Source organism: Malania oleifera, chromosome 10 (genome assembly GCF_029873635.1).
Source record: "Malania oleifera isolate guangnan ecotype guangnan chromosome 10, ASM2987363v1, whole genome shotgun sequence".
NCBI lineage: Eukaryota > Viridiplantae > Streptophyta > Magnoliopsida > Santalales > Ximeniaceae > Malania > Malania oleifera.
This window is the reverse complement of record NC_080426.1, coordinates 93,413,660-93,430,726: the sequence shown is the minus strand read 5'-3', so window position 1 is coordinate 93,430,726 and position 17,067 is coordinate 93,413,660. Positions and strand designations below refer to the sequence as shown.

Here is a 17,067-nt window from a genome sequence, read left to right as displayed (position 1 = left end):
GTTGCGCACTTGCGCTATGCAGTGCGATCGGCCATCATCCATCTCTCTCCGTCTCTCAACTCAAATTCTCACCAATGAGCCATCATCCATCACTCTCCACTCATCTCAAACTCTCATCTCTGATATGGAGAGTCTCTAGAGTCTGCCACAGAGGCCCTGGCCGAGCCACCGAGACGCCACTTCTTTGATCCTTACTGCCATATCAATTTATGAATCGATCGATCTGTGAATTGATCCTTGCTACCATCGATCTGTAAATCGATCCTTGCTTGTTGCTTCTTTGATGCTTGCTGCCATCGATCTATGAATCGATCCTTGCTTGGTGGGCTCTCTTTCTCTCTCTCTCTCTTTCTGTGCGTATTGCATAATTGCTTCTGGCACTTGGTGTACTGCCTTGATCACTTACCTGAATACTTTGAGCTTTGTTTTTGCACTTTGTCCTTGTTAAATCTTTTTTTTAAAAGTTATTAATTAAAAAGATGTACTATTTCCTACATTTTATGTTTTTTTGTTTAGATATTAAAAAATAAAATAAATAAGTGCTTTTTAAAAAAATTGTCATTTTATATGAAATGTTTAAAAAAAATTAAAATAAATAAATTATATTTTTAAACGGGTTACCCATTTATTAAACGGGCGGGTTTGGGTTTATATATTAGTCACCCGTTAATAAACAGGTCAACCCGAACCCAAACCCGTTTAACCCCATTTACAACCCACCTAAACCCCCGTTAACTTGTTTTGCCACCCCTACTCTTAACATAAAGTCCCATTCCAATAGAATTCATTAAAAACCTTCATTAGGTCATTCTTCACAACAGCCCAACAATCTTGATAAAAAGCTAAATTAAAACCATCTAGACCAAGAGCTTTATCCCTCTCCATCCCAAAAATTGCGGCCCTAACTTCCTCTTTCTCAAAAGGTATCTCCAACCAAGCTATCTTATCAACTGGAAAAGGATCCCACTCCAATCCTTCCACCATAGGTTTACTCTCACCCTCCTCAGCATACAAATTATAATAAAGATTAGTGATCTCAAAGGCAATCTTGTTAGAATCCAAGATAATAACCCCCTTTTATCCACCTCCATCTCCCTTATTGAATTCTTTCACAGTTCCCCACTAGCTATCCTATGAAAAAATCTAGAATTACAATCACCATCTCTTACACATTCAAACTTCGTCTTCTACCTCCAACTTCTCACTTCCTTAAAGATCAGCTCTTCTTATTTGTTTTTCAAGGAAAACCTTCTTGCCTCTTCCCCCCTTGAAAGGGTCACGCCTTCTTCCTTTCTATCCATCTCTTCCAATTCTCCTAAAATAACGGCCACTTTAAACCAAATATCTCCAAAAACCTCCCTATTCCACACTTTCATTTTTTTTGTTCAATCTCCTCAATTTCTCCATAAATCTAAACCCCTCCAAACCCCTTTCCACATCCTCATCCAAGAATCCCTTACCAGGGTCTAAAAAGAGCCATGATCTAACCACATATTTTCAAACCTAAAAGGAGTGGGACCCCAAGGCACATTCCTAGATTCCCATAAGATAGGAAATGATTGGAGGTGGGTCGATGTAATACTACTCGAGATAGATTAGGTAAGAGTGATTTTAATGTAATCAAATTTCCTAGAGAGAAAAAGGAGGAGGTTCAATTACCCATTGTATATAGAAATAGATTTATTTGGGAGTGAGTTTAGGGATCTTCCTTTGGATAATGCTTTATTCTCTTTGTCAATGGGCAGCAAGAGGGCTATGCCACTTGTCTAGATTCGTTTTTTCATTATAGTGAGTAGGAGGATGAACTTTATAATCTTTTGCAAGGAGTTTCATCAAGATTGGTGCAAGAACATGTGGCTTCATCATCATTCTTTTTACTCTTTGGTTAGGAATACTTTATGTGAAGATTTTGAGATGGGTTGTGAAAGATTTAGGTTCATGAAAAACCTTTTTTTCTCTTAAAGATGTCTAGAAGAGGTGGAATGCTAATGTTTTGGGGATATTAAGGCTAAGAAGGCTAGCATTTTAGGCAAGCTTGATTATTTCAATAGGAGAGAGGAAGAAGAAAGCCTTTTGAATTTTAAGGCATCTAAGCAAGTTTCGTCAAAAAATGAGCAAGGATGCAATTTAAAGTAAAGAGTTGGAGGCAAAAGACCATTTCAATTGGTTAGAGAGGGTGATTAATGTCATTATACTTAGTTCTAATAGATCTTCGGGGTTGAGTTAGTTGACTTCTTCAACTAGGTGTGGTATTTTACAGTGGCCCTTGGCTTATTTAGAGGTTCCTAGGTCCTCTGCTTTTTGGGGTCTAATGGTATAGATGCAAGGACATGTGCTTTATTTTCTCTAGATGGTCATATCACCCTCATTTAGGCATGTCTTTCTAGTTCCATTTTTATTACTTTTTCAATTTTTGGATCACATGTTAGGGAGCTAGTAAAATTGAGAAAGATTTGATAGATTTCCTTTGGTCTACAGGTTGGGGGAAAGAGCGATCACTTGATTAGCTGGGAGATTGTTTGTAGGACTCAAATAGAGGTTTGGTAACTTGGTGTGTAAAAACACTGCTTATATGGGTAAATGGCTATGCTGTTTCCGTCAAAGGTGAACATTCTTTGGCACAAAGCTATTAAAGTAAATTTTGCATGCAGACAAATGGGAGGGAGGCAAATTTTGAAACAAGGTGTGTTTTGAGTTCTTAGACCTTTATTTCGCAGATTTACCCTCTTCATCCCTAATGCCAAATTTTTTTGGTAATGGTCATTGAATTCACTTTTGGGAAGACATTTGGTGGGGCAATACTGGATTTTTCATCTCTTCTCCTAATCTCTATTGCCCTCTCTCAATGGATAATAATTGCATTTCTTCCTTTTTGATTTCTAATGGTTATACAACCTCTTGGGATTTCATTTTTGTAGCTCTCGTAATGATAGGGAGGTTGAGCAACCTTTCTTTGTTGTTGGGGGATTGATATCCTTCCAATAGGAGTAAAGTTCAGTTGTGTTCTTCAGTGGTTTATTATTTTCAATATATTTTTGCCATTTGTTTAGAGCTAATACGTCTTTCCCACTCTAAGGTTCAGTTTTTATTTGGCTAGTTTTTCTTATTAGGGTTAAAGCAAACAATATGCAGCAAAGTAGGAGGCCTCCAAAGACATTCGCTTGATGCATGTAATTTATGTTTTGATAGTTCAGTGTCAGCTTCTCATCTTCTTTTGCATTGTTCTTTCACCTGTAGGGTTAAGAATAAGTTGTTCGATTAAATTGGAGAGAACTGGGTTTGTCCAAAGTCACTGGATCATTTTTTGTATTTTCTTACGACATTTGGTATGAGTAAAGATGCCTTGTCTTTACAGAGATGTGCGTTTTTTCGCTGCTTTGGGGAATTTGCTTGGATTGGAATGTACCCATCTCTACAAGGAAAAAGTTGGTGTACACCATGCTTTGGAATGGGATTCATTAAATGGTAATCACTTTGATCTTTTGCAGCTGGTTGTTTCAAGGAATCATGTTTTTTCAGATCTACAGCGGGATTGGCAAGCATAGTTATTTTGATTTTTTTTGGTTAAATTTACTTCATGCTTTAATAGAAGGATTTCTTACTAACCTCCTTGTACATTATTTCTTCTTTAATAAGATCTCATTTTTTTTGTTTTGTTTAGGGGGGCGGACGGGGGACTTGCTGACCCACCTAAGAGTTATATCTCAAGATAACCCAAATCCAAGACAATGCGAGGAATCCCAGCACACTTTACCCCATGTTCATCGTGTGACTTCCCCAAAATAAAATCCTAGATGTCACTGGATTTATGAAATTGTAATATTACTACAATAAAATATGATGAAATAATTCATTGCAATATCATACAAATTCATAATACTAAAATATATAAGACAGCAATATAACATTATAATATTAAAATACATATATTCATATACTATGAAAACATGCCAGTTCTTCACATATTATTACAGCGTATTTGGGTAATCTTATTGAAACGCCTAACAAAATTCCCATGTTAAATACAGTCCAAGCATCCTATAATGCTAACTGTATAATATTCCCATGAGATGGGCATTCCAAGATTATTAGGAACGTCATTCTATGGGGGCATCTTCAAGTTCCAGAGTCAAGTGGCACCTTATGGGCAAATTCCAAGAATCTGTGGGCATTGACCTAATACAGTAAATCCTAGAAAAATACTGAATTATGATTATGCCTACTTTGCATGCTTCATCAATTCCTGTTGTGGCACTCATGAAATTTATTCCATGAAAAATAGAAGGTTAAACTTGAAAATCACTAATATGTAATAAACGTCAAAAAAAGTCTATTTATCTCCACATCAACCCCAATACTTCCCTACACATAAAGAGGAAAAGAGTAGCACACGGCTCATTTCTTTCCCATATTAAGAATCTAAGAAGTGGTATTGTATGAACAAGTACTGCTTACTATATAATTTTGTTAATGAAAATGTAAAATTTTTTGTTGTTACCATGAGTTGACCATGTTAGTAAATGTATTTACCAATTATTCAATAGTATATCAAGTACGGGAAAAAACACAGGCTGATAACAACTACCATTTGCAACATCTCCAAGAAATAATTGACTAAGCATAACCAACATTTTCTTCAAATGGAAAAATCTAGTATTGAAATTATAGGCAGATAAAAAAAAATTCAGCATGGGCCCATTGTGGTTAATCTACCTCAAGCAGTCCAATATAAATTGCCGTACAACGGGATGGTTGCAATTAAAGGTGTTCCCACAGCCTGAGTAGTTATAGAATTCTCCCTGCAAAAGCACACAAGACTTATTTCATGCTCAGAGGAATATTAAATTATTAAACAGCTACTTAACTTCCAAAGCAGAAATCAAGCACCTTACTTTCCAAATTGTTTTGAGACCAGACCAGAAAGGATACATTCAAACATGGATCTTAATGCTCTAATTAATTGTCAATAAATGCTCCACACAAACTCTAGCTAGTAGGTCAAAACTCAAAATCATTATCACAATAACATCCATTTCGGTAGATCTTCAAGTCTATCCATATCAAATAAACATAAAGACAAATGATTGGGTTAGTGCTTTGAACTTGATTTCGTGCAACATCAAAGTTTTTTTTTCACAAATAATAATAATAGTCATTGTTGTAAAGTCAAGAGACAGCAAACAAGAAAAGACAGAGAAAAAAAGAAAAGAAAAGAAGAAAAAAAAAACGAGAAAAAAGAGGTAGCAATTTCATGAAACCTAACTCTCCAAGTCTGCCCTCTTATGTATTAATAAGAATACAAGAATACTTGGAAAAAAAGATACCCCCACTCGCACAAACTAACTGCTAAAATAACATATTTTCTTCTGACACTCCCACCCTATATCACCTCCCCAGCCTTATTACAGCCACTAGACAAGGCAGGTTTCAATAAAGGCTTTGTAAAAATATCACCCAATCCACATATCTAACAAAGGGAGTCCTCACAACCTTTTTCAACACAGCATCCCTGACAAAATGAGAATCAACTTCAATGCACTTTGTCATCTCATAAAATACTGGACTGCTAGCAATATAAATAACAGCTTGATTATCACAAAACACATTCATTACCAAGAATTCCATCTCTAACATAAGAGACTTTAGCCACATAAGCTCACTCTAAATATGAGCCAGAGCTTGATGTGCTGCTTTAGCTTTTCTTGCTACTTTAGGCAACAAGATTACCAATCATAAATGTAAAGAATCCAGTAGTAGACCTTTGGTCATCAACAAAACCAACCCAATCTGCATCAAAGTATCCCATGATTTCACAGCTTTTTATATATTAATATATCAAACCTTTGCCAAAAGAGCCTTTGAGATACCGCAAAATCCTACAAACCCCAATGCAGGCATTTGGGATTTTTCATAAACTGACTCACCATCCTCGATTCCTCACTAAAAAATATATTCAGGTCTAGTGGCAAATCAAATTGACAAACAATTGCCTATATCGACATTTATCTCAAAGTCTGATCAAACATCCTTGGACAACTTCATGTTAAGAACCATAGAAGTAACAACTTGTCCCAAAAACCAATCTCGCTTAGCATGTCCAAGGTATAGTTTTTCTGTGATAGATTTAACCCTTTCCAATCCTGTACAATCCCAATACTAGAAAGTAATAGAGTACCCCAAAAGTCCTTGATTTGAAATTTAGCTTCAATCAATTGCTTAACATCTTCAATCCTGCTGTGGCCACTATTCTTGGTGATGATATCATCAGCATAAATTACTAGGAGACCACAACTGCCTCCTTTTTTGTGAACGAAAGACCGAATATTTAAAGTAGCACTAGATAAAACCAAATGTAGAGACCACTACCCTAAACTCATCAAACCACGTTCCAAGAGACTGCTTAAGACCATAAATCACTTGATGCAACCTACATGCTTTACCATCCTCCCCCTGAACAACATACCCAAAAGGCTGCTCCATGTATGCCTCTTCCTATAAATCTCCATATGAGAAGGAATTCTTCACATCCAACTCCTATAAGGGCCAACCAAAACTAGTTGTCAATGAGATTAATACACAAATAGAATTTAGTTGAGCAAGAGGAGAGGTCTCAATATAATCAATAACATATGTCTGGGTGTAACCCTTGGCAACCAATCAAGCCATACGTTGTTTAATAGTACAGGCAAACAATTATTTAATGGTGTGGACCCAACGACACCTAACCAACTCTTTAAAAGGAGGAATACCAAGTCCCATGTCCCACAAGTGGTCAAGGAATTTATTTCTACACCCATTGTATGCTTCCACCCAAGGTTACCAAGTGCTTCAACGTGTGAGGAAGGTATAGAAACAGAGGAAATAAACAAGTCAAAATAACACATAGGACTACCCAAATATAATAATGAGCAATGAGATCTCTGGTTTATTCTAGATTTTTTTAGTTGATGCCTTTTCTCCCCCTCTTAAATTCCATTACTATTAATGAATTTCTTTTGCTATCAAAAATATATATAATAATGAGCAATAAGATAAGAAACTAAGGACTGCTGCATACGTATTTGAGTATCTTTCCAGTGAGCAATGGGCCAATCCAAGTCACACTAGGATGGATCTCTAGAACCAAAAGTCAAAAGAGTGATGAGCTGCATAGTGACATGACATCTATGTATGCTTTCTGTCGTTCATAAACCCTTAATTGTTTATGTGGAGATTTTGATTAAAATGAATGACCTAACTCAAAGATAGGTCTCTCCCTTATTTATAATACAAATCAAGTACATTCTAATGACTATAATACCCGTACTAACTCTCACTAATTAACACACTAACACACTTAATGATAATACTAAAAGACTAAAATAACCATTATCCCTCCCCCTCAAGCTGCAGCATAGATATCATATGCTCCTAGCTTGTTACAAATAAATTTAACACAAGCATCCCCCAAAGCTTTGGTAAACAAATCAGGAAGCTGCATATTGGACTTCACATAAGCAGTCGTAAACGCACTTCTACACAAGTTTCTCCTGAACAACATGGCAATCAACATCAATGTGTTTTCTTTGATCATGGAAGACCGGGTTAGCGGCAATATGAAGAGAATCTTGATTATCACACAGCAACTCCATAGACTGAGAATGTGGAAACCTTAATTCTTCCGACATGTTCTTCAACCAAACAAGTTCAAAAGTAGTCTGATCCATAGCTCCATACTCTGATTCAGCACTTGACCTAGCCACCACAGTTATTTTACTTCCAAGAAACCAAATTACCACCAATCAAGATACAGTAACCAGTTGTGGATCTTTCGTCGGAAGGTGACTTGGCCCAATCTTCATTTGTATATCCCTAAATACAAGTGTGACCCTGATCTCGATATAAAAGACCTCTCCCAAGTGCACCTTTGAGATATCTCAAGATGTGAATTACTGCATTCTAGTGACTTATCCTTGAAGAATCCAGAAATTCACTCACAACACTTGTTGCAAAAGATATGTCCAGCTGAGTGACTATGAGATAATTCAACTTTCCAACAAGTATCCGGAATTGTCAAGGATTAGGCAACAAGTCACCCATATCCGGCACTAACTTGCTATTAGGATCAATGGGTGTATTAACCGGTTTCAATCCCAACAGTCTAGTCTCATCCAACAGATCAAGAACATACTTCCTCAATGACAAAACAATTCCCATACGATCTAGATACATCTATACCAAAGAAGTATTTCAATTTTCAACAAACTCAAATCTTTGGTTTGAAACTTAGTCCGAAAATCCTCATTGTTGGCCGAATTATAGTCCAAATTTCATTATATCTGCATAGCAAGGCCCAATGACATCCTACTGAAGAAAGTATTTCTCTCATCTTTACACCAAGTTGATTGACCCGCAGTCCTTGCAAATTAGGCACCTGCCAGGGACATAGGTTTGTGTCTAGTATTCTCAGCGCTTTAAAGAACAATCACCATTCTAAAGCTTCCATGCCATCAGAAAATTCTCAGGGATGACCTTCCTCCTCCGGTACATAGGAAATTCTCAATGATAATTAACTGTCCCAAGATGTTAGATCCAAAAAACAAGTAATAGCCCTCCTGAATTTGAACAATTTAATCCACTGATATTTAGATTTCTGCAACCAGAATTCATGCAATTGTTCTCTGACCCAAGCATACTCAGCCTCTTGCAACACGCAAATTTAGGCTTTCATGCCTGACTCTCCACACTTCTAAGCAATGAGAAACAAAAGCCCACCCAACAAAAAAGACTTCTGGTCTGCTTTGATGGTGCAAGCCATGAAGAAAGTGTCTTAGCACTTTCCTCTCCAGAGGTTGGCGACATTTTTTGGTAAAGTTTTGAAGATGGCTAATTGGAATGACTAGAGATGGTAGGAGAAGCTGAAAGAGATAGGGTGCTGGGTTCTGGTTTGACAAGCGACAATGGTCACTTAAGTCTCGGGTAACGGCATAGCAGGTTGGGGATGAGGCAACGGAGACAGCAAGGGTGGTACCAGCCTCATGGTGGTGTTGTCACTTAACTATTTTCTTCATTCTAGATATGGATTGCTCAATTTTAATGAAGTCGTCATCTTTTAAAATTTATTATTGTATTTGATCCAAGCCTTAACAGATCAATTCAAAGTTCATGTTTCGGAAAATGATTTGAAAGCTGTAACTCGAACACAAAACTACTACTAAAACCCTATAAACAGCTATATACTAAAAGTAGGAAAAAACAGAAATTTTAAATAAAACCTTGAAATGACTCATTAACATTAATAATGCATTCCAAAATAACTAAGATGCATTCAATCATGAGGCCAGCTTTAATGCCTTAATTTCACAAGATTTTTAATTTGTCCAAGCAGCAGAGACAGCAGCTTCTTTCAACAAAACAAAAAAATTATATTTCCTTGAATCTATCAAGCAAATTGAACAAGATTAAGACCCTTGGTTGGGGAAGCAAAAATTTGTTCTCCTAATATTCTCATAAAGTTACAGCATTATGAACCCAAAAAGTAAACCATATTTAAGTGCATTCTCATGAAGATAACCACCAACAAATGTTGAAGAAAATGCAACAATTTTTAATTATTTTGAAAACTAAAAGCATCCTCCAAATAAGTCATAATTAACTAAAAAAACATTCTTCATTCTTTCTCTACACCACCCCCCCCCCCCCCGGGCCCCCAAAACTTCCAACCATTTTCACAACAGAGCAGCAGAGACAAAGATTTCGTGAGATATACCTTAGGCGCAAGCATATAATAGACACTGTTATCAACTCCTCTAAAGGACAAAATAGGACCTTTCTCATTCCCTTCAGCCGTGTGATTGAAAACAACATCCATGAGCACCTGCTAAACACAAATTAGGGGAAAATTCACTGAACTGTTAAAAAAAAAAAATGACTATTGTCTTGCAACAACCCATCACCTCAATTCCTCGTTTATGTGCTTCTCTGACAAGAAGCTTGACTTCATTTATTGCATCACGGCCACAATTACGGTTTCCAGTAGATGAGTATCTTATCATTGGAGAAAAGTAATTTACAGTTGAGTATCCCCAAAAATTCACCCTGGACAGGAAGTGGGATTTTATAAGACATAATATTAACATGTTTGAAAAGGTGATAAACCAATTTTTCTGTTTTCAGTTGTTGATTCTTATTGAGATAAGATGGCTGTCATATTGATGGAATTTTGTAAATTTATGTTACCTTACTTGCTACTGGGAAACAGCTAGTTGAGTTTACAAAGCAAAGCCTAAGAAGCATGACACTTTTCAATTAAAGTTTTGCTACTATATTTCCTACTCGAGCATTTTATTTTCTTCAACATTCCACAGGAAACTTTGCCTTCCAGTGGACTTTGTTTCACCTATCCAATTAAATTGAACTGATTAAAGTAACATTCCAGTTCTGACTTCTGAGACAACATTCCAGGTGATTTTTTTCAACAGTTTAACTATCGACGTAATTCCAAGAAAGAGATAGAGAAAGGTTTCTTGTACAATTGCGACGGTGTGTTCAAAGGTTAAGTACTTCATCTAGGAGGCCATTAGAGTTCATTCAACAGCTGAGAGATTTTCTTTAAGTCACTCCCAGACAGTAGGGTATTTACTATACAATTTTTGAGTTTGTTCTCTACTTAACAATTTTGGAGTTTTAAGTGTAATTCTTTCTTGGACAAGAACAAGACATATACTTTCATTTTTGGATAGAAGAAGAAATTTTATAAAGAGAAGAGACATAAAGCAGAGGGTAAGGTGTCGTCCCAAAGTAAGGACAGATCCTATCAAAAATTTAGATAGCCTTCCAATAATTTAGCCTAGTATCATTATATCCGATTAGAGGTACATAAACCCTCCTTTATGAATATTTTGGGTCTCCTTGATGTTTTCAAGAAGGTATCTAGCTTAAGATTAATATGGCAAAGAGTGGTATTGCGTACTATCTTGGGGTTCCTTCGGGGCAAACCCTAGATCTACTAGCTTTTGGGATCCTGTTGTGGAAAGGGTTTCCAAGAGATCAGATGGGTGGAAAGGCGCTCTTTTTTCTTTTGGTGGTAGAATAACACTTATCCAAGCTTGTCTTTCTAGTATCCCTTCACATCTTCTTCCAATTTTCAATATCCCAATGGGGGTTGCTAATAAGATTGAGAAGATTATGAAGGATTTCTTGTGGTTGAAGGTAGGGGGTTTTAGGGATCATTTGGTAGGTTGGGGACTAGTGATTAGGCCTAATCAGGAGGGTGGTTTGCGGATTGGAAATTTGGTGCTAAAAACACAACTCTTTCGGCTAAATGGCTTTGGTGGTTTCCTCCAGAGAATTCTTCCCTATGGAATTAGTTGTTAAAAGTATGGATTAGACGAGAATGGGTGGGATGCTGAACGAGCTTCAAATGTTCTTCGGAGAGTCCATGGAAAGCTATCTCTCAAAGTCATCCCCCCTTCATTCCCCATATTAATTTCTTGGTGGGCAGAGGTAGTAATATCTGTTTTTTGGAAAGACCATTGGTTAGGGAATGTTGTTTCGTCCACCTCTTTTCCACACCTTCTTCGCCTGAGCTCAGGGCAGGATGGTTCCGTTTCTTCTTTTGTTGTTGATCCAAGTGATCCTTTGCCTTCTTGGTATTTCCACTTTCGTAGATTGTCAAATAATAAGGAGATGGTAGAGCTATCCACTTTGCTAATCTTGTTGAATAATTTTCGTTTTTCTTTTGAGGATAGGTGGTCTTGGTCTTTGGATCCTTCGGGGGTATACTTTTGCAAATCATTTTATGATTTTTTTAATAGGTCTAATCTACCTTTTCCTCTCTATAGATCCATTTGGAAGACCATAATCCCCTTAAAAATCAAGGCTCTTATCTGGTTGGGTGCGCTTGATAGAATTAATACCAATAACTTACTACAAGCTAGGAGACCTTGAAGGCTATTTCTCTAGACATCTGTGTTCTTTATTTTAATTGTTCATGATCTTCACATTTGTTCATTCATAGTGACTAAGCTTGAGGGCGTGGAACAAGTTATTAGGTATTTTGCCGAATGTTGGGTGTTTTCTGAGACAATGGAGAACTTTTTGGCAGCAAAAAGGAAAGGGCAGTGCTCTGGAAATGTTCTTTTTTTGCAGTCTTTTGGGGGCTGTGGATGGAGCATAATGTGCGTATTTTTCTAGGGAAGTCGTCGAAAGATACACTATTTGGCTTCTTTTTGGTGTGTGGAGCAGGGGAGTTTTAAGGGGATGAGTTTTTCTAATATTGAACACGATTGGTGTTATACGTTGGAGTATTAGTTCGTGTCGGTTTTTCTCTCTTTTGTTTTGTAGTTTTCAGCTTGTTTCTTTGTGTTTTCTATCTTGATTTTCTAGACTATGTTAAGGAGATGTCTTATTCTCCTAGTTGTATATTCTTATTCTATTAATGAAATTCTTCTTTTACTATCAAAAAAATAATTTAGCCTAGTGAAAAAATATAGCAATCAGAGTAATGAAAGAATCAGGGAAACATGAACACCAGCAGCAGTATAACAAAGAAACTAAGCATACTAATAATTTCCTACCAGGTCAGAAGGAGTTATAGTTACATCTAACTCCTTACAAACTTGATCAACATTACAAACTTGATAAACATTTCTTACTACTTAATGTAAGATAGAAACAATGAATTACTTTTAAAACTGACAGTGAAAATAGGTAGAAACTGTGTACTTATAATCACCCAAGACAGAATTGTAGCTGAAATACTCCAGCTCATTAAACTCATGACATGGCATTAACTCTATACAGTTGACCCCGAGTTCCTGCACAATGAAACAGCAACTTACAAATTATTGTAATCAACAATGATTAACTAAATGGTTTCATGACAGTCCAATAAAATCATTAGACTTCTCAAAGAATCATATATTTACTAAGATTACAGTGTATCCTTGAAGCAATCTTTGTAGGTCCGATGCTTCTGTCCAGAGATATGAAGAGTTGTACAAAAGAGTTTATAGAACACTTTATTCTTAGGATTTAAACCCTAGAACTTCCTTACCCCGCCCCAACACTTTCCCATCAAAGGGGTTTCCTTGGCTAATTTAGTCTAGTTTTATTTTGTGGTCTTGAGTGTGTTGCTATCTTTCTTTTTTACTTTTTTCTTTTTATCTTTGATGGTCTGTTGTTGTTCATTAAATAGAACCAAGATATCATATAACAGTCATCAACTAATGCAACAAAATGTAGTAACCCCAACTTTGATGTGACACAACTAGGACCCTAAGCATCAAAATGAGCTAACATGAAAGGTGTGATGACCCGTTTATTGACTCGGGATGCAAAAGAAACACAATGGTGCTTTGACAAGTAACAAGGTTCGCACTCAAGATTGGATGCAACACTCAAAATAGGAACTAGTCGTTTAATTGTTTTTTTTTTTAAGCAAAAGAAGAAATTTCATAATAGATTAAGAATATACAGAAAGGAGAAAAAGACATCTCCTTAAAGAAAATTTGGGGCAAACCAGAACAAAAATACAAAACAAAGAAAAAGTAAACAACCAAAAACCACATCTCCCACAATCAAGCCATCAGATTATGCCAATCTCACTGAACATCCAAAAAGCTCACTCCTTTAAAATGCCATAAAGAACACACCACAATGACCCCATGTAATGAGTCTCTTTCTCAAACCAGCAACCCATTCAACTTCTTCCCCAAAACAATACGTGCAATATGTTCCAAGCATAACCCCCACAACAGTGCCAAAAAAACTACGTCTCCATAAGGCTGCCCTGTCTTTTCTCCTTCCAAAACCCACAAATGATACAGCCAAAAGTCCTTCACCAATTCCAGACAAACCGAGCTTTCTCCCAGAACACCAAATATTTTTTTTCCACTCTCCAAACAAAATCAAAGTGCAGAAAGAGATGAGATGCTGTCTCTGAATTATTATATCAAAGCACACAAACATCGAGAGGAAGTGCCTTCAATGGTCTCCTAATATGCAACAAGTTACTGTTATTGATTGTATTAAGCATGACCAACAAGATAAAACCCTTAATTTTGGGAGGTCTTTTGGCCTTCCAAATAGGAACTAGCTATTTTAGCTTACCTAACGAAGGATGATCAAGGTGACAGTGGATTTGAAGTGGTCTAGCAGCAGCACTGCAGCCAATAGAAGGAGAGAACAACTCAAAGTATTAAAGCCCACCAGCCTCACATCTTGTGCCAATCGTCTTCCTTGTCTTCAAATCCTGAATAACAATAACTAAGTAAAATGGTTACAAAACAATTTAGCAACCTTGTAATTGTACTAACCGACATGTTATTGAAGGGGGATTTAGGAATTTACAAAACAAAAGAAAGATTAAGGGAGTAAGATCCATTGTCCCTATAATTGTAGCAGTGAACCCATCGCCAAAGGTAACTCAAGAATGGCTTCCAAAATACTAGAGGGCAGGAAAAAAAAATTTATTTACTCCTCTCACAGAGTCGGTGGCGGCAGAATCAATGACTCAAAGACAAGTGGCAAAGATATTAGATGATGTACTACTCCTTTCAAACCTAAGGGTTGATGTAGTACTATTAGAAGAAATTGAGGAGAAAAAAGGGGAGGGGAAGAACAAGAAGAAGGAAGAAGGAAGACGAGGGGAAAAAAGAGATACAATTAGGGGATACCTCACATTCACTTCTCAATTCAAATTCTTCAATATTTAGCTCTTACATGGCTTTCACACACACTGTTTACAAGGAAGCCTATAATACAAGAAATTACATATAAACTGCTAAGGATGCATGAAATTACAAACGCACCCCAAAAATACACAAACATTACAAACAAGCCCCCAAAACACATGATCCTACTACAAGCAAACTAACACATGTAATAAACTACTAATTAACTAAACACAGTTGGGTTTAGCACCCGATGAAACCATCGACACTATTCTTTGAAATAGGACTCCAAATTGGGTCAAAATGATCCATTCTAATACACACTTCCTACCCTACACATCAATTTCGTCCTTCAAAAAAGAACTCCACTCCATCGAGTTGGGGAAAGTACCAAGCATTCCATCACCATGAATAGAGTCATCTCACTTCATAAAAAAGAACCAGCACTACACTTCAATTTGGTGAGTGAAAGAGCTTAAGATGGCATCAACCTATACTTTTTTCTTGTCAAAGGAGAGGGAATAAGAATTTCTATATCCTCCGTGCTTAACCCTCCTGTCAAATAACCATGGACAGCCCAAAATGTCTCCACAATAGAACCAATCTTTAAGGTAAGCAACCAATGATCATGGACCGACAAGTTGGTATTACTCACCCACATGGTTTTAAATTTCCACGAAATTGTCAAAATTTCCATCAAAATTTCCATTTTCCACCACCCTCGAAATTGAAATGGCATTCAATTTCCGTATTGCAAAATTTTCATCGAAATTTCCCTGAATTATCCAAAATTTATCGAAATCTCGAAATTTCAAAGAAATTTGGAAAAAAAATTTTAAACCATTTTTTTCATGTCCCATGTTCAATAGATGTTAACCCTCACCTCTCATGTGCTGAACCCTCTCTTGTTATATTTTTTCTTGTATTGCAACCCATCCATTCCAACATCCTCATTTCAATTTCACTCATTCATATGTTTCAATTAAATTTTCTAGAACTTCTCAAGTTCCAACCATTTTTAGCCAGGAAAAAACAAAATAGATTACCCAAACTCCAATCTCATACTTATTGTCATATCGGCATGCTGCACCTTAGTTTTCTAGGGCTTTCCATGTGCTTATATCCATGTCACGCCATATTTATGTAACTTATATCAATGCTTCACAGTAACCTAGACCATGAAACATTGAACTTGTTATCTCCTCCAAAGCCATGAGACTATTACCATAACTAATCTTCACATCAACCCATACAGCATACCAATGCACTCTACATCCACAAATTCTTGTGGATTCTAAATTCTCCTTCAGCTTCTTAGTAGAATCACATAGGAAGTTGTGCCTCAATCGAAGTTTGCTGCAACCATATTTCTTATGAAACTTCATTAACCAAATTCACCTCAACAAGAGAAAGCCTTAGTGATAAGATTATGTCCCTAGCTTTTTATTCATTTAAATCCCTTTGGACAACAACAAACATAATAAGTTGAATAATATGTAAAACTTAAATTATTCATGCCATCATAAAAACCAAATTTATCTAGATAGTCTCATGGAAATTTCTAAAAATTTTCTTCAATACACACCTTCAAGTGATCAAGCTTCTCCACTACACCAAGATATGTGCCAGGGAACTCAGTCCTGCTTGATTCATGTCTTGTAAATCCACGAACATGCATTTCGTATATTATAAGATCTCTTTGTGGATACTTAAGAGGTAAATCGCCCTCCCAGTCAAACTGAAAACATCAATAAACAAATTAAATATACTCTAGAATGTTGATATTGCACCTGCATGAGGGGGGAGCATAGGCACAAAATAATAAAGCATGGAACTGCAAGCAATTTTAAATTGTAATTTTTATGAGTCAAATGCTTTTTGGTGCTATTTTTTTAACAAAAGAAAAATAAATAAAAATAATTTTTTGCCCTTCAAAAGTTAGCTAGAAGTACAAGAGCAATCTTTCAAATCATATAATCAATATAACTAATATGTGAGTGTTATGTGTGTGGATGAGTGAGTGCATGTGAGTACACATTTATGCATGTGCTAGATTAATTATAATAATACAAATTGCAGTTTCAATAGACCGAAAAAAAAAACAAAAACAAAAACAAAAACAATATATACAGAAGCACTTGCAGAAGTCAGAAGATTAACTATTACAGAATCAGAAAATAGTTTCCAATTTGCAAAACCTAAATATCAGGTTAAATTGAAAAAAAAAATTGAAACCAAAATGTAATACAACATAAGATCTTGACTAATTAGTTTAACAAGTTTCTATAAGATCTTGACTAAGGTGTAATCGTGGAGTTGGCTACAGTTCTAAAGTACACTGTCTCTCTCAGCCAGAGTGCTTTCTTAGGTGATAGACAAATGCTAGATACTGCCTTGACAGCTAATGAGGTGG

General features: G+C 36.3%; 1 protein-coding gene across 3 annotated transcripts in view; it reads right to left on the bottom strand.

Annotated features, from left to right (window-relative positions):
- LOC131166417 (isoamylase 1, chloroplastic) overlaps positions 1 to 17,067 on the bottom strand; it is a 119,970-nt gene that overhangs the window by 90,983 nt on the left and 11,920 nt on the right. For 2 of the 3 annotated variants that reach the window (XM_058124948.1, XM_058124946.1), the window contains exons 4-8: positions 16,240 to 16,392; positions 12,706 to 12,797; positions 9,936 to 10,077; positions 9,749 to 9,859; positions 4,714 to 4,799 (exon numbers count right to left, since the gene is read on the bottom strand). In XM_058124948.1, the coding sequence (XP_057980931.1) occupies positions 4,714 to 4,799; positions 9,749 to 9,859; positions 9,936 to 10,077; positions 12,706 to 12,797; positions 16,240 to 16,392 (584 nt within the window). The remainder of the gene's footprint in view (positions 1 to 4,713; positions 4,800 to 9,748; positions 9,860 to 9,935; positions 10,078 to 12,705; positions 12,798 to 16,239; positions 16,393 to 17,067) is intronic. The other variant, XM_058124947.1, reaches the window with a different exon arrangement.